At 40.4% G+C, this 14983-nt stretch overlaps 1 protein-coding gene and 1 long non-coding RNA gene across 3 annotated transcripts in view; one reads left to right on the top strand and one right to left on the bottom strand.

Moving 5' to 3' along the window:
* Window positions 1–5929, top strand: part of USP53 (ubiquitin specific peptidase 53) — a 44430-nt gene extending 38501 nt beyond the window's left edge. For both annotated transcript variants that reach the window (XM_089525883.1, XM_089525882.1), the window contains one exon: window positions 140–5929. In XM_089525883.1, the coding sequence (XP_089382009.1) occupies window positions 140–1136 (997 nt within the window). In that variant the 3' untranslated portion in view covers window positions 1137–5929. The remainder of the gene's footprint in view (window positions 1–139) is intronic.
* A 1961-nt stretch (window positions 5930–7890) lies between these two features.
* LOC149313020 (uncharacterized) lies at window positions 7891–12837 on the bottom strand. The gene is made up of 2 exons (XR_016281340.1): window positions 12579–12837; window positions 7891–8211 (listed from the first exon to the last, which is right to left on the bottom strand). It is a non-coding gene; the product is annotated as an uncharacterized LOC149313020 (long non-coding RNA).
* Between the last annotated feature and the right edge of the window lie 2146 nt (window positions 12838–14983).

Raw genomic sequence — 14983 nt, 5'->3', positions numbered from 1 at the left:
AAAAGTTAGCTTCAAGCCACTTTTTCCCGACCATCTTAGTGTACCTCTTCACAGCTCAGCTAGAATAACAGAAATAATATGAAATGTCTGTTGGGTTGTTCTGTAGTTTTAACTGTCACTTTAATCTTTTATGTTCTAGGATTGATGTACCTGATTGCAATAAGAAGTTTTTTCCTTTAACGCTACAGAGCACTTTAAAAGACCACACTGACAGAGAAATGAAGAACAACAGTGCATTAAGTGAGCAAAGCTCTGCACGATGGCCTAAGGACAATATACTTGAGGAAACAATCATACCAGTGCACAGTACTGAGAGTTCAAGTTCTTACAATGGTGAGAACACAACAATGCCTGACAGGATTCTAAATAGGGAATCTCTCTCTGCCCAGTTGCAGTTATCTCACACACAGACAATGAGATCCAAGCCAGCACTTGCATTTTTTTTACAACAGAATATATCCAAACCTTCCTATCCTGAATCATCTTTATCAGTTGAGCGTAAAATTCCTTTGTATGGAAGCAAGACTGATGATACTCCTGAAGCAATTTACCAAAATCTTCCTCCTCCTCTGCCACCAAAGAAATATAGTGTGACTAATTTGCATGGATCAGAACAAGAATCCGCTGTAGATCCAAAACTAACAGAAATACTGTGCACAAATCCTTCAAATATTGAAAGGCATATTGCAAATGTTACTTTAAAAGCTACAACTGAAGCAAATCCATTTGCAGATGAAGAAAGACTTAAAACATCATTTCAGGACAATGGGTCCTTGAAGACAGATGTTCCATCAAGTTTATCAGGAAATGATTTGTGGGCTGTTTCCGGTAATTCTACAAATAAGGGGGCTTGTCTTATGGGATCCCATGCTAGCTCACTCGATGCAAATGCAAATGATATTGTATCTCTTACGACGTACTTTTCAGTTGATAATTGTATGACTGATACATACAGGATAAAATACCACCAGAGACCCAAGCTATATTTTGCAGATAGTGGTGTATTGAACAAAGAAACATCATTACCACCAAATTCTCTGCATCTGAACCCTTCATACCATACATGTGAATCAGATTATCCCACAACTGAGCAAAGACATAAACCTAACATTGGAAATGTGTATTGCAATAGGTAAAATTAGTAATGAATTAATACAAATACTTGGTACATGATGGGATGTTTAGGTTTCTGTATCTCACCTAATTTAGAAATTACAGCTGTTGAACTGTGCTTAGCACATGCATGTGTGATCAAGAAAGATGCATGGTATTTTGGTCCTGTACTAATATATTTGTCTTTTTTTTACTTCAACAAGATTTGTGCCCATTATAAGCTAATGAAAACTCAACCAGAATTGATGCAAGAAATACCATCTATACTTGTATTTCATTTGAGAAATAGGAATAGCTTGCCTTTTGCAACCAATTATTGCTGCTCCTTCATGGCATGACTTGTTTAAATCAACTTAAAATAAGATTGATTCAAATTCATAACAGTCGGCTCTGATCTCACAGTTGATTAGTTATTAAACTATATTGTAAGGCACTTTCTTTAGATTACATCTTAGAAATCATGTATTTGTTAATCTTCAGTTGTCGTTTTGTTTGCACATTAGGAAATGTTTAGGCATAATTGTTCAGTGAATTTGAGCAATCTAGATAAATCTAATATTGAATAATCATCCACAAGTTTGAAGCAGTGGAAGGGAAATACATCCCATTAATTCTGTTAACTTGCCTAAATTTGGTTGAAATGATATAGGGAATATCTTTATTTTTAAATGAGCAAATTGACAGCCAAAGGATACATGCAATAACAAAGTAGTACAGTTCCACTAGGGGCTTACACTACCTCAGATTTCACTTGGGAGTTTTAGCCCCTACATGAAAATTGTCCCTTGTGTAAAGCTCTTCATGGGGTATTATTTCTGAATTATCAGAATTTTTATGAGATGTGATTTTTCCTATGGAGGCATTTTCACACACTCACCTTAAAAGTTATACTCTCATGTGAACTGTACTACCTCACCATGGCATGTATCATTCTACCCTTTGTATATATGAACAAATATACTAGTTCAGGGAAAGGTGGCTATGTATGGATTGCATGCTGCATCTGTCTCTGCCAAGTCTGTTATCAAGGCTTTCATAGCTATGTGATGTCACTATGTAGCTAGCTAGTCACTTCCAGGGCACCAAGGGGGGGGGGGGGGGATCCACAAGCCATTGTGTCACACATTGTCTACACCAGTAGTGGGAATCATGTAGCCCCCAAAGTGAGTGGTGGAAGAAGAATTGTGTCTCCAAAGGTATCCAAATGGCCCAAGTATCCTCAAAAATACAAGGTCTTCCCCCACCTTTATCATACAACCCCATTAAAAAAAATCAGAAGTGACTAATAACTTCTGGTTTTGCCAGGAGATGCTAGCTGGTGTGACCCATAATGGGTCTGGTGTCTAGGTTTCCTGAAGTTGCCTACCCCTACCTTAGTAATATGAGATGGTCTTCCCTAGGGAGTGAGCAGCTCTTGCTAAGGTGTTCTGAGCAGTCAAGAGAATAAAAAGAAATTATTGCATAAGGTAATTTCAAGCACCAGTTCTATCTAGGAATCCTTTTTTAGAATCCCTTGCAAGAACATGAAAAGTAAAGTGCATTTAATGGAAGTGTTGTTTTGACCTTCCCTTACTTTCAGGTAATCTTTTTGAGTCATAGTAGTAGTACTACTGGTTTGCCTTGTTAAAATTGTAAGATGGAAGTTTGTAGACTCACTTTAGAACTTTTTATTTTACGCCTAACCTGGAGTCCTTTAAATACTGGTGTGATGTACTGAAGGATCAGAATTATGCACAGAATGGTACATATAATCAGAAAAAAATATTATGGACATATATTTTATATTACTCAAAATAGTAATTTATCTGAAAATGTTGAGTCAATTATTCCTGTGGTCTGGGATTTCTTTAACACATGACTGTCTAGTAGTTTTTTAATTGCGTGAAATGATGCCTTAATGAATGATATAGATCTTATTTTAATATATAAAATGGCAACAGGAGTTTTTAAAAACAATAATAGGTATTCTATACAGCATTCTTTAACTACTGCAAAGCAGTTGTATGTAGTAAGATTGTTTGAGGCTATCCTTGTGCTGCAAGAAAGATTTTCATATCATAAATTGTATAGATATATTTTTGTATCAGTGTTGCTGAGTGAAGCAGCATATGCTTCTCTGCATGAATGGAAAGTGCTTTTTGGTGTTCTTAATGTCTTAATTCAAACTACTAATTTCTTTTAGGTTTACATGGAATTCCTATTTAGTTGCTGTAGGATAAAAATAAACTATATGGCACAATACTTTCATAATTTGGGTAAGCATTTAAATATCCCAAAGTAGTGGTCCCCAAACTGTGCTCTTTAAGGGATTTGGACTTCAGCTCCCAGAATCCCAGACTGTTGGTCAACATGGCTGAAGCTTCTGGGAGCTGAAGTCCAAAATCTCTTAAAGGGCACTTTAGGGACCACTGCCCTAAAGGCACCAGATCCAACTTGATCTTGGAAGCTAAGCAGGGTCAGCTCCGGTTAGTAGTTGGATGGGAGAGCACCAATAAATAGTTCTGTAGGTTATATTTCAGAGGAAGGAACTGGCAGATCCACCTCTGAGTATTCCTTGCCTAAGAAAACTCTATGAAATTCATCGGGTCGATACAAAGATTACAAAGATCATGGCTCTGAGAAAATATACAGTCAGCCCTTCTTACACACAGATTTTTTATACACGGATTCCAGCATACACGGTTTGAAATGTTCCAAAAAAGTATAAATTTACCTTGATTTTCCATTTTTTATAAGGGACACCATTTTGCTATGTCATTATATTTAATGGGACTTGAGCATACACGGATTTTGTTATACACGAGGGATCTTGGACCCAAACCCCAGCATATAACAAGGGTCCACTGGACATGCCTTTTTGCTTTAAGCATCATGATAGCTGATGTGATTTAAAACACTTTATCATATGCTTGCACTGGACTTGTATTAAGTACAGAATGCAAATTTCTACTTCTACTTTTGATCAACTGAAAATGTTACTTTGCTCCATGATTCTAACTGTAATGCAGTTGGGGGGGGGGAGTAGTCTTGGGTTTGCTTGCTCCCTTGTCATAGGAAAAAGTAGACTGAAAACTGTGAAATTTCCTATTCGGCCGAATGTGGGATTTTTCTAACCCTTCAAATTATAATCCGTATAGCCTTGTAGGAACCATGTCTCATCTGAGCAATATATGTGTGTGCATGTGAGTATACACACAGAAAGAGACCCACATTGAGGGTGTGGAAAAAAGCAGTCACTAAGTTTGCTTTTGAGACCCCTTTTTTTCCTAAAAAATGATCCCCCCACAACCCTAGGAACCAAGCTTTTTAGTTAGATAAAAGCCCCTATTCATCTAAAACGGCCTGGAGACTGAAAATACTCTCCAGAGGTGCATGGGGATCATTTTCAGCCCCCCAAGAATGTAAGAGTGTTTGGCCTTCCAAGGTCCCCTGTGTAGGAGCACAGTCCAACACCCCCAGCTGCTGCCCACTCTGATTTTTATTTTGACAGTATCTTTACTGTAAATGCAATCTGTGATTTGTTACCATTTTGCAGCAGACCAAATCCATGTGCATCAGTTGCTTTAGATGTTGTTTCCTACCTTTGTCCCTAACAGTAATATTTTTGCAGAAGGTGTTTTGTTTAAAGAATAGCTATGTAATATTAGTATGACTACAAGTGAAACTAAAATTCTGTCTTCAGTATAGGCCAGAAGGTTCATGTAAAAGCAGCTATGCAAACTTATTGTTTATACTAATTTTTAAAATGAAATTTTAAAAATCTCATTTCATGACTTTTACACAGGTAATGTGTTAATAGTTTAAGGCCTTCATGTGTAAAAATGGAATTGTAAGATACTGGAATCTGTAAATATACAATTGAAAGCTCTTACTAGAAATTACGTATTTGAATTTGCAGTATTGATATAAACATTAACAAATGTGAATGATCTGTTGTAAGAGCATTATTACATTTTAAAAATGTGCATAGCTAATGTTAAATTTCTGTATAAATGAGAAACATTTAACTGTAAATGTGTTTTTAAAGTGCTAAGAAGCACAATTAGTAAATCGATTATGCTTATTAGAAAGATATTCAATAGTATATATTCTTCTTGTACATTATATGTTTATTTCAGTCTTTTGACAACCTTTTGTACAGATTTGTGGCTATCAAAACAATGCTTATTTCATTATGGTCAGTTTTATAACAGACCGTTGCACTCTAAGTAGATGAATATTTGCTAGCAGATGTGCAGAATTTTTTTTCCAGGGTGCCTATTTTTATAATTGTTCCCTTAAGATTATAGATTTGTATGACTTTTGTAATGCTAAATGCATTTAACATGTCTTGTAAACAATATTTTCATTTGTCTTTAGAAAGTTTTGATCCAAAGGTGCATTTTTCTGCTTGTTTCAACTTGTCAGATAAATGAAGTTAGCCTATACAGTACTTAGCTTACATGTACATATTTCCAAATAAGGTCTGTTTCACTGCTGCTAGGTTTGTTCTTTCAAGCAAGCATGAGCAGCTCAATTGGTGTGTGTTTAATTTTATATCCAAACAGTAAAGCTACTCCTTAGTTTAGGAGCATGAGCCTTTACCATGAAATAACACAATGACCAAACTATCTAGTATGAAACAAGATTCCTTACTGACATGTTGTTCTGTGGCATTTTCTATTGCATCTATAAATTATGCAGGTAGTTTTTATCTAATGGAACTTATTTATGTTTGTCTGAGAGCTTATTAAATGAATTGTACATTCTTTTTCCTATAGAACCTTTTGTGTAGACATGTTAAATTTAGGATTAAATACTAATTTGTTCAACAGAACCTACCGTACTCTTAGGTAAGTTTGTATAGCTGTCTTACCCTACCTGGTCTCTTTCAAATACTTTTATATACAACTAACACTGGCAATGATGTTGGATGTAGTTAAACACCAGGAATTCTGATGTATAGAATTCTCTTTTTAAACACTTGGAGGGTGAATTAAGTTCCAACTAAATGTGAATAGTTAATCAAGACTCAAATTCAAATAACTGCAACTAGTTTTATAGGTAGAATTCTAGATACAGTTCAATTCATCATTTCTCTGTAACAGCACTACATATTGACATTATTTATATTTATTTATATTTATTTATTTAGGTATTTATATCCCGCCCTTCAGCCTTAATGGCTCTCAGGGTGGCTTACAATATTATTTTTAATCAGACAGTTCCCTGCCCTCAGGCTTACAATCTAAAAGACACGAAACAAAAGGAGAAGGGAATGATGGAGGGAAAGGGGATGAGGTCCAGTGGTTCTTCTCTTCCTCTAAGGCCTGGACCAAGGCAGATGGATTGGAGGGAGGGCTCTTCCTTCTTCCAGGCTAGTCCTGATGGAACTGGATTTGCCTGGCCAACTCCCATTAACATTAACCAATTACAAGAGGAGGGGGAAAGAGGTGAATACCCTAAAGTGGGGGAATATGTCGCTCTCTACATATTGGACTCCACCAGTCCAAGCCAAGGAGATGATGGTTCCCCCCCCCCCCCCCCTTTGATGGGCTGGGAAAAGGTAACAATATTATAAAGGGGCTGGATCATCATTATATATTAAAATATAATGGGCTGGGGGAAATGGTGGCTTTCTAGCTGTTAAGACTACAGCTCTCCTGGTCCATAAAGGGTGGTGGTAGCTGAGGAATTGAGGGTCAGACAACTTAAAACAATAGAAAGTGGAAAACTTATGGAAAAAAGCATTTCAGGAATATAAAGAGAAAGTCTCAGTACTAGGTTTCAGCACATTAAATTGTTGTCAGTGTTGAAAATATCCCCATACTAGACATACAGATTATGTTAAATATGGAAACTTCACAGGAGGGGAAAGAATAGCAACATCATCCCCCATTTTGAATGTGGGGAAACTGTCTTTCTGGGCCAGTAGTTACTACAGAATTTTTGCTTGTTAGAATTTGAAAGGTTCTTCTCACATAAACAGCTATCTGATTCTAATTTACCAGTACTGCACCTTATAAAACACAAACTTCATACCAATCTATTCTGTTTTCATGTAAGATGGAGTACCTCACCTGGAGTGGTTGGGTCCTTGTATTATAGTGATTACAGTGTATTGCATGTACAGCGCTGTGTAAATTTACAGCGCTTCATAAATAAAGGTTAATAATAATAATAATAGCTAGGACAGAGAGACCTGATTCATCCATTCAAGCTAATGGATACCTTTGGTCCAGTTGGTCTCAAAAGGCTATAAAGGTAACATGGGAATAGGTTCATTTACACCAGAATGTATAGTTAAAGCAACTGTTAAACTGTCACATCCAATGAAAAAAATTGGGCAAACAAAGAATTAAGGTACTTGTAAAGACAATGTTTACCGCAAAGTATTAGAACTACATAGGGCCTTATGCTTTAGTACTTTATAGCCATCTTAACTCTTAAGCACAAACTTGTTATGCTTTTAAATACCCATTTCCTCTATGGTCTAGCTGCAGCAGTACATGTGCAAATAGGCTCTGGAGACCAAGTGTAAGCACCTTCCTTAGTTCAGTATTTACTGTTCATTTTTGAAATAATATTGTTCAAACATATTTCTGAAAGTTTGGATTGATCTCATATTCTTACAAAAATCACACACTTTTAGAAGCATGGACAAGGACAAAGCTACCATATATCTACCTTGGCCCTTATAATTGAGCATTTTATACATCCTGTAGATCCCTTTTGCTTGGAGATCAACCTGCAAACCAGATTTCTTCAGCTGTTCTGAATAACATCACAAAAATACTGTTTCTGATTATTTTAAATTACTCTTTATTAAAGAGTGAGGTTAGTAGTCGATTACCAGCACTTCAACATAGTTGAAAACTTTTAACCACTTTAGTAATGTTTAACATCAGGCATAACTTGAACTTGCAGGTGAAAAATAGATATCAAATGGAATCTGCTCCAAGTCCATCCAATGAAACACCATATCTAGCAGTCTCAAACAAGTGTGCCATCAGTTCCAAAACAGGTAACACTTCCTGGAGTATAACACAGTTCCTGTCTTGAAGAGAAGTGCTGCTCAAGGAGTAACAACGAAAGGCTTTCTGGAATTGACTGGTTGCCCTGGCAGAAAAAGAAAATGAAAGTTAAATTCATTTGTAGTTAGACAAATGTGACCACTTTTTCACTAGCACATGCAGAAAATTCCATTAAGCTGGTTATGTACTATGGATTCCTTTTTCTCCTACTTAAATTTTCCTCTGGAGTTTAGCTTAATTTTATGAACCAAAAAAGACAGGACATCCCATGCAATAGAGTACGTTCAGTTTTTCCAGTCAGAAGCAAACAATCTCAGAAATAACAGCTGCCAGGAAGATTTCCATTGAAATCTGGTGATTTATTTTAAGTTTGCTTTAATTATTAGTCTCTATACGGCCCAAAGGGATGTGGTGGCTCAGGTGATTAAGATGCTGACTCAGTTGATTGCAAAATCGGCAGGTTGGCAGTTCAAGGCTCATGTGCTGCATGATGGGTTGAGCTCCCATCGCTAGTCCCAGCTTCTGCCAACCTATCAGTTTGGAAGCATGCAAACACAAGTAGATAAATAGGTACCACTTCAGTGGGGAGGTAAACAGTGTTCTGTGCAGTAATGTTGGCCACATGATCAGACTAGTCTCTGACAACGCTGGCTCTTCAGCTTAGTAATGGAGATGAGCACAACCCCCTATGGTTGGACACAACAACCTTGTCAACAGGGAATTACCTGTGCCTGTTTTATATAGCCCCGTAATCAAGATCTGTATTATTCTCTACAAGGGTTCCCAACCCTTTTGACTCATGGAGCCCTTATGAGGCCTACCCTATGTCTTACAAGTTAATGGCGTTTAGGAGCATATATAAGAATATATTCTTATTCTTTAATTTCATTCCATTTTTATTTCTTTCATTTTCCTGGGGCAGCCACGGAGCACCTGGGAAGTGCACACACAGCCCTAAGGGCCTCTCAGCACAGGTTGTGAAGCCGTGTTCTAGCATAATAAGCACCATACAAATACATCAATGAAAACATTTTTTAATTATGAGTGTATCAGCTGTCTGCTTAACAACATGTTCCTAGCTTATGAATGTTCTCTTAAAGGCACACTCTCAGAAGCAGACATTGAGATGAACAAGGTTAATGCACAGGGATGACCAACATTAAAACAGCCCATGGATTTTTCTTTCATGAATTTTATTATCCAGGAGTATGTAGCTGCCTCCACCTCCATTCTACAAGTCTGCCTTCTAAGATAGTTACATTGCTGCAAAAACATCCTGCTGTGTTGTCATCCATCTCCTTTTCTAACCCATACCTCCCTCTGCTACCACTTTTCAGCTGCTCTCTTTCCTGATTTGGAGCTGGGTGTGTAGTTACTGTGTTGTCACGGCTTTCCTGTGGGTGGCATCACTTCCTGGCCAGGCCAAACAGGCATGGAAGAGAACACCAGGGAGGGGTGCTGTTACTAGTATTTCTTTTGAAGATACAAGCCACCCCCTCCACTCCCCTGGCTGGCCTTCTCAGCCAAAGCAAACTGGGGGAAAGGCTGGTACTTGCACTGTAACCTGGTCATGCCTGTCTTCACACTGCTCCCTTTCATGGCTCTGGACCATGGGAGGAAGACAGGGCTCAGTAGCAGCAGCCTTCCACTTCTCAGCCACTCTCCTCTGATTTGGAACATCAACACAGCACAACATCATTGTCTTTTCTAATGAGTGCATTTCTAGATCCCCTTACCTAGAAACCTCAATAGATTTAGTGGCGCTTACTCCTGAGTAGATGTGCACACAATCCCACTTTTGGTCTCTTCCCACACTTCCACCTTACCATGCATCCCTTAAAAAGACTCCTTTCCTGGCACCTTTAGGCCTCCAATGTGATGGAAACTTCTAGAGAGCTTGTGCTTTCTTTTATGACTTCCAGTTTAACCATAATAAATCACTCTGAATTTCATTGTATCTATCCATTACCTTTGCATTCCACCTTTCCTCCAAAAACCTCAAGCCAACATACACGATTCTCCTCCTTTCCAGTTTGTCCTCACAACAGTTTTGTCCTCTAGGACAAAAGAAGCTGGTCATAGATCACCTAAAGTGTTTCAGAAAGCACACACTTCAACATCTCCCAAAGGAAAAGCAGGATATATGCAGCCTGGCAACATCAGAGTGGTCAAGATGGCTAAGTTATTAATGACAACCCCCAAGCAAGGAGAGGGTGCAGCAGTTTACTTTTGCCTGACCCCACTGAGAAGGACGAGCTTCTGCCTCCTCCCTGGTTTACAGAGTGCAAACATTTCTGCACTCTGAATTCAAGTCTCCAGCCACTGAAGTAAAGTGATCACAAAGGGAGGAAGAGGAATAAATGGGTACATTTTAAAATCATTTGAGAAGGTGAAAAGGCAGATTAATTGAGATTATCCATGCCAGATTGGGGTATTCGGAGAATACAGAACAAGGATCCGCCAGATCCCACTCTAGCAGCGTTTCCATATTGCAGGAATAAATCAGTTTAATGCTACTTTAACTGTCATGACTCTATCCTACATAATTGTGGAATCTGTAGTTTGGTGATGCATTCTGCTTGTTCTGTCAGAAAGCTCTGGTGCCTCACCAAACTCTAAATCCTGGGATCCTGTAGGAGATAGTCATGGCTGTTATATCAAACTGCTATTTCTCCAGTATGTATACACTTCAATACTACAACCATTACACTACGCAGAGCAAGGTGTTTTTTTACATTATTTGTTTTAAAAATAGGAACAACACGTGTGTGTGTGTGTAACACCAGGGGCATGACATAGGAGTTTCAGACTGCAAAAGGTGGCACTCTAAAGGGGGGGGGGGGGAGGACACCATTCTCCCCAAATATCTGCCTTTTGGCAGAAATGGGCCATTGTGCTTTGCCTCCGTGTGTGTGTTATGGCAACACTAAGGCGACCCTATCATGGGGTTTTCTTGGCACGAATTTGCTCAGAGGAGATTTGCCATTGCCTTCCTCTGAGGCTGTGAGAGTGTGACTTGCCCAAGGCCACCCAGTGGGTTTCATGGCTGAGCTGGGAATCAAACCCTGGTCTCCAGAGTTTTAGTCCAATGTGCAAACCACTGTGCCACACCTGCATCCCTTTAAAACACTGAAGATATGTTGTGAGTAGACTGAGGTTCAGAAGGAGGAGAAATGAAAATCATAGAATCACAGAATTGGAAGAGACCACAAGGGCCGTCCAGTGCAACCCCCTGCCATGCAGGAAATCACAATCAAAGCATCCTCGACAGATGGCCATCCAGCCTCTGTTTGAAGACCTCCAAGGAGGGAGACTCCACCACTCTCTGAGGAAGTGTGTTCCACTGCTGAATAGCCCTTACTGTCAGGAAGTTCCTCCTAATGTTGAGGTGGAATCTCCTTTCCTGTAGTTTGCATCCATTGTTCCGGGTCCTGTTCTCTAGAGCAGCAGAAAACAAGCTTGCTCCCTCCTCAATATGACATCCCTTCAAGTATTTAAACAGCCCCATAGTTTTTTATTTTATTTTATGAAAAGTTGTTTTATATGATGGGTTTACCTTAGAGTCTCATTAAGTCAGAAACAGTTTGAAGGCACCCAACAGCAACAATATAATTTACATTTTGCCAGTTGTTTATGTCCCAAGTATTGCCACAACAGGATGCAGCTGCTTAGTGCTTAAGACGCCAGTTCTGATGACTGGAAGATTGGCAGGTTGGCAGTTCAAGGCCCCAGTGCTGCATGATGGGATGAGCTTCTGCCAAGCTAGCAGTCTGAAAGCATGCCAGCAGATAAATGGGTACCGCTTCTCAGTGGGAAGGCAAATGGGTACAGCTTCTCAGCGTTCAGTGCAGTCATGATGGCCACATGCCCACCGGAGCAGTCCTTGGACAACGCTGTCTCTTCGGCTTAGTCACAGAGATGAGCACTGACCCTACAGTCAGTGACAACTAGACATTTGTGTCAAGGGACTACCATAGGATCATTAGGATAGGATACCTTTGCCTTTATATTTTATGTGATTTTTATACTGTGCATGTTTTATGTGAGATATATATATATATATATATAGAGAGAGAGAGAGAGAGAGAGAGAGGTTTTATCTGTGAGCTGCCTTGAGTCCCTCCATATATTCAGCAGTATATATGGGAATTAGGACTGAAGAGTAAGGCGAGTGCCTTGAGCCCCTACATTACTATTATTATTACTATTGTTTTCCAATATAATAATAGCAACCGTGTCTTTTGTGTCACAACTCTTCCTAGCATGCCATTCAGTGGTCTATATGGGAATTAGGACTGGGGCAAGTAAGGCGAGTGCACCCAGAAAGCGCTGCTGCTCAGGGTCCTCTTTGGGCTGAAATGGAGTCCAAAGGAGGAGGGGGCGGCCCTTTGAGTCAAGGCACAAGGTGACGTCACCCCCCGAGTGACGTCACTGGCCCCTCTTGTGACTCACCGGCTTCAGGGCAGCAGATAGACGAAGACGAAGAGGACCAGGTCGAAGAGGATCATGAGCCAGAAGTCCAGCCAATAGGAGGTGCCGGAGAGCGGGGGGCCCCGCGCTGCCACGTCCCCGCCGCCGCCACTGACCCCGTTCGCTTGGGGCGCCTCTGGCCTCGCAACGCCTCGGTCCCGCAGGGCCTCTTCCATCCCTCCTCCTGCGGCAGAGGAGCCAAAGTCTAGAGAAACCGGCTCTTCTGCGCCTGCGCACAGAGGGGGTGTGTCACGTGGGCAGAACAGCCCATAGAGAGAGGAATTTAGAGAACCGCCTCTGCTCGGGACTTCCGGGAAAGCTCAAGTCTAGGGAAGCTCATGTTCAGTTCAGGGTGACCAGATGTCCTCCTTTTCCAGGGCACGTCCTCCATTTCAAGGGACTGTTTATGGTGCATCTCTAAAGACCAGGATACAAAGAGACCTTGTAACACCTTTGAGACTAAGATCCAAAACACACTGCAGAAATAATCCAGTTTGAGGCCGCTGTAACTGCCCTGGCTCAGTGCTAGGGAATCCTGGGGACTGTAGTTTTGTGAAACATTTAGCCTTCTCTGTCAGAGAGTTCTGGTGCCACAGCAAACTACACTTCCCAGGATTCCCTAGCACTGAGCCAGGGCACTTAAAATGGTCTCTAACTGGATTATTTCTGCAGTGTGTTTTGGACCTATCTGAAAGAAAAAAAGGGGTACAACATGACCAGATGTCCTAACCACAAAAGAGGACAAGGCACCGCAAAATGTAGGACATTCAAGAAAAAATGTAGGGCGTGACCAGATAAAAGCTCGAAGCAATAATATAAATATAAATTCATGCTTCTTAGTCATGCTCAGAAATGGAGGACATTTTGGCATTCCTCCTGGAAATGGAGGACATGTCCTGGAAAAGGAGGGCGTCTGGTCATCCTGAACTGCTCACATGAGCTTCCCTAGACTTGAGCCTACGCCTCTTGGATGTCTAAATGCCCAACTAAAATTTCAAGTTACTTCACTCCTAGAAAGGCAAACCCCGGATAAGTTTTCCAAGGGGTCATTTCTAGCGGTGCTAAGAATGGCTCTGTTTTTCTCAATCACTGGACGTTATCAGACAAGGGAAATTGGAAGTATAACCCAATGGCAATTCGAACGCAATCATGGCATTTCACGTTATTGCGTGATAGACTACCACACGTAATTTTGGGCAATGGCAAGCTATTTTCGGGCAATGGGGAGTCAGTTCGAACACAATTCGGATTCACGTAAATTCACTGAACTAGCGAATTAACATGAATGAGTTCTGGCCCCGCTTTCTTTTCATTCGAAATTAAGAGAAATTCCTCCCGTGTGATAAACTCTTGCTGTGCAGAACTGTGCAATATGAAGGTGTGGGGGAAAGAGGTTTCCAAAATTGCATCTGCACTGCAGAAATAATCCAGTTTGAGACTGCTTTAACTGCCCTGGCTCAGTGCTGTGGAATTCTGCTTTGGCTCAGTGCTATGTATTCTGCTCTGGTCTGGACCCACCTGGAATATTGTGTCCAGTTCTGGGCACCACAATTCAAAAAAGACATTGAGAAACTGGAGCATGTCCAGAGGAGGGCAACTAAAATGGTGAAAGGTCTGGAAACCTTGCCCTATGATGAACGACTCAGGGAGCTGGGGATGTTTAGCCTGGAGAAAAGGAGGTTAAGAGGTGATATGATAGCCCTGTTTAAATATTTGAAGGGATGTCATATTGAGGAGGGAGCAAGCTTGTTTTCTGCTGCTCCAGAGAACAGGACCCGGAACAATGGATGCAAGCTACAGGAAAAGAGATTCCACCTCAACATTAGGAGGAACTTCCTGACAGTAAGGGCTGTTCAACAGTGGAACAAATTCCCTTGGAGTGTAGTGGAGTCTCCTTCCTTAGAGGTCTTTAAACAGGGGCTAGATGGCCATCTGTCAGGGATGCTTTGATTGAAATTTCCTGCATGTCAGGGGGTTGGACTGGATGCCCTTGTGGTCTCTTCCAACTCTATGATTCTATGATTCTGGAAACTGTAGTTTGCTGTGGCACATGAGCTCTCTGACAGAGAAAGCTAAACATCTAACTTGATTGTAATTGTTATCACCAATCGGTTGTGAAGAGTCATTTTTGTTCTGGTGTCCCTTCAAGGGATGCTGACACTATGACAGAGTTTTCCTGGCAACAGTGGCGTCACCAGGATTGGTGTCACCCAGTGCGGTAACTCATGGTGTCACCTCCATGAAAGTTAAAAAGGGACCTTGCTATGAATAAATGGGAATTTGGGGGATTCAGAGATATAGCCATGTTGGGAGAGAGAGAGATCTTGTAGCACCTTTGAGACTAATTGAAATAAAGAAGTTGGCAGCTATGGTTTGATAATCTCCTG

Source organism: Sceloporus occidentalis, unplaced genomic scaffold (assembly GCF_023333645.1).
Source record: "Sceloporus occidentalis isolate IW3139 unplaced genomic scaffold, rSceOcc1.0.p SCAF_5, whole genome shotgun sequence".
Taxonomy (NCBI): domain Eukaryota; kingdom Metazoa; phylum Chordata; class Lepidosauria; order Squamata; family Phrynosomatidae; genus Sceloporus; species Sceloporus occidentalis.
The sequence above is the reverse complement of the archived record's forward strand: the minus strand, read 5'-3'. Positions and strand labels throughout refer to the sequence as shown.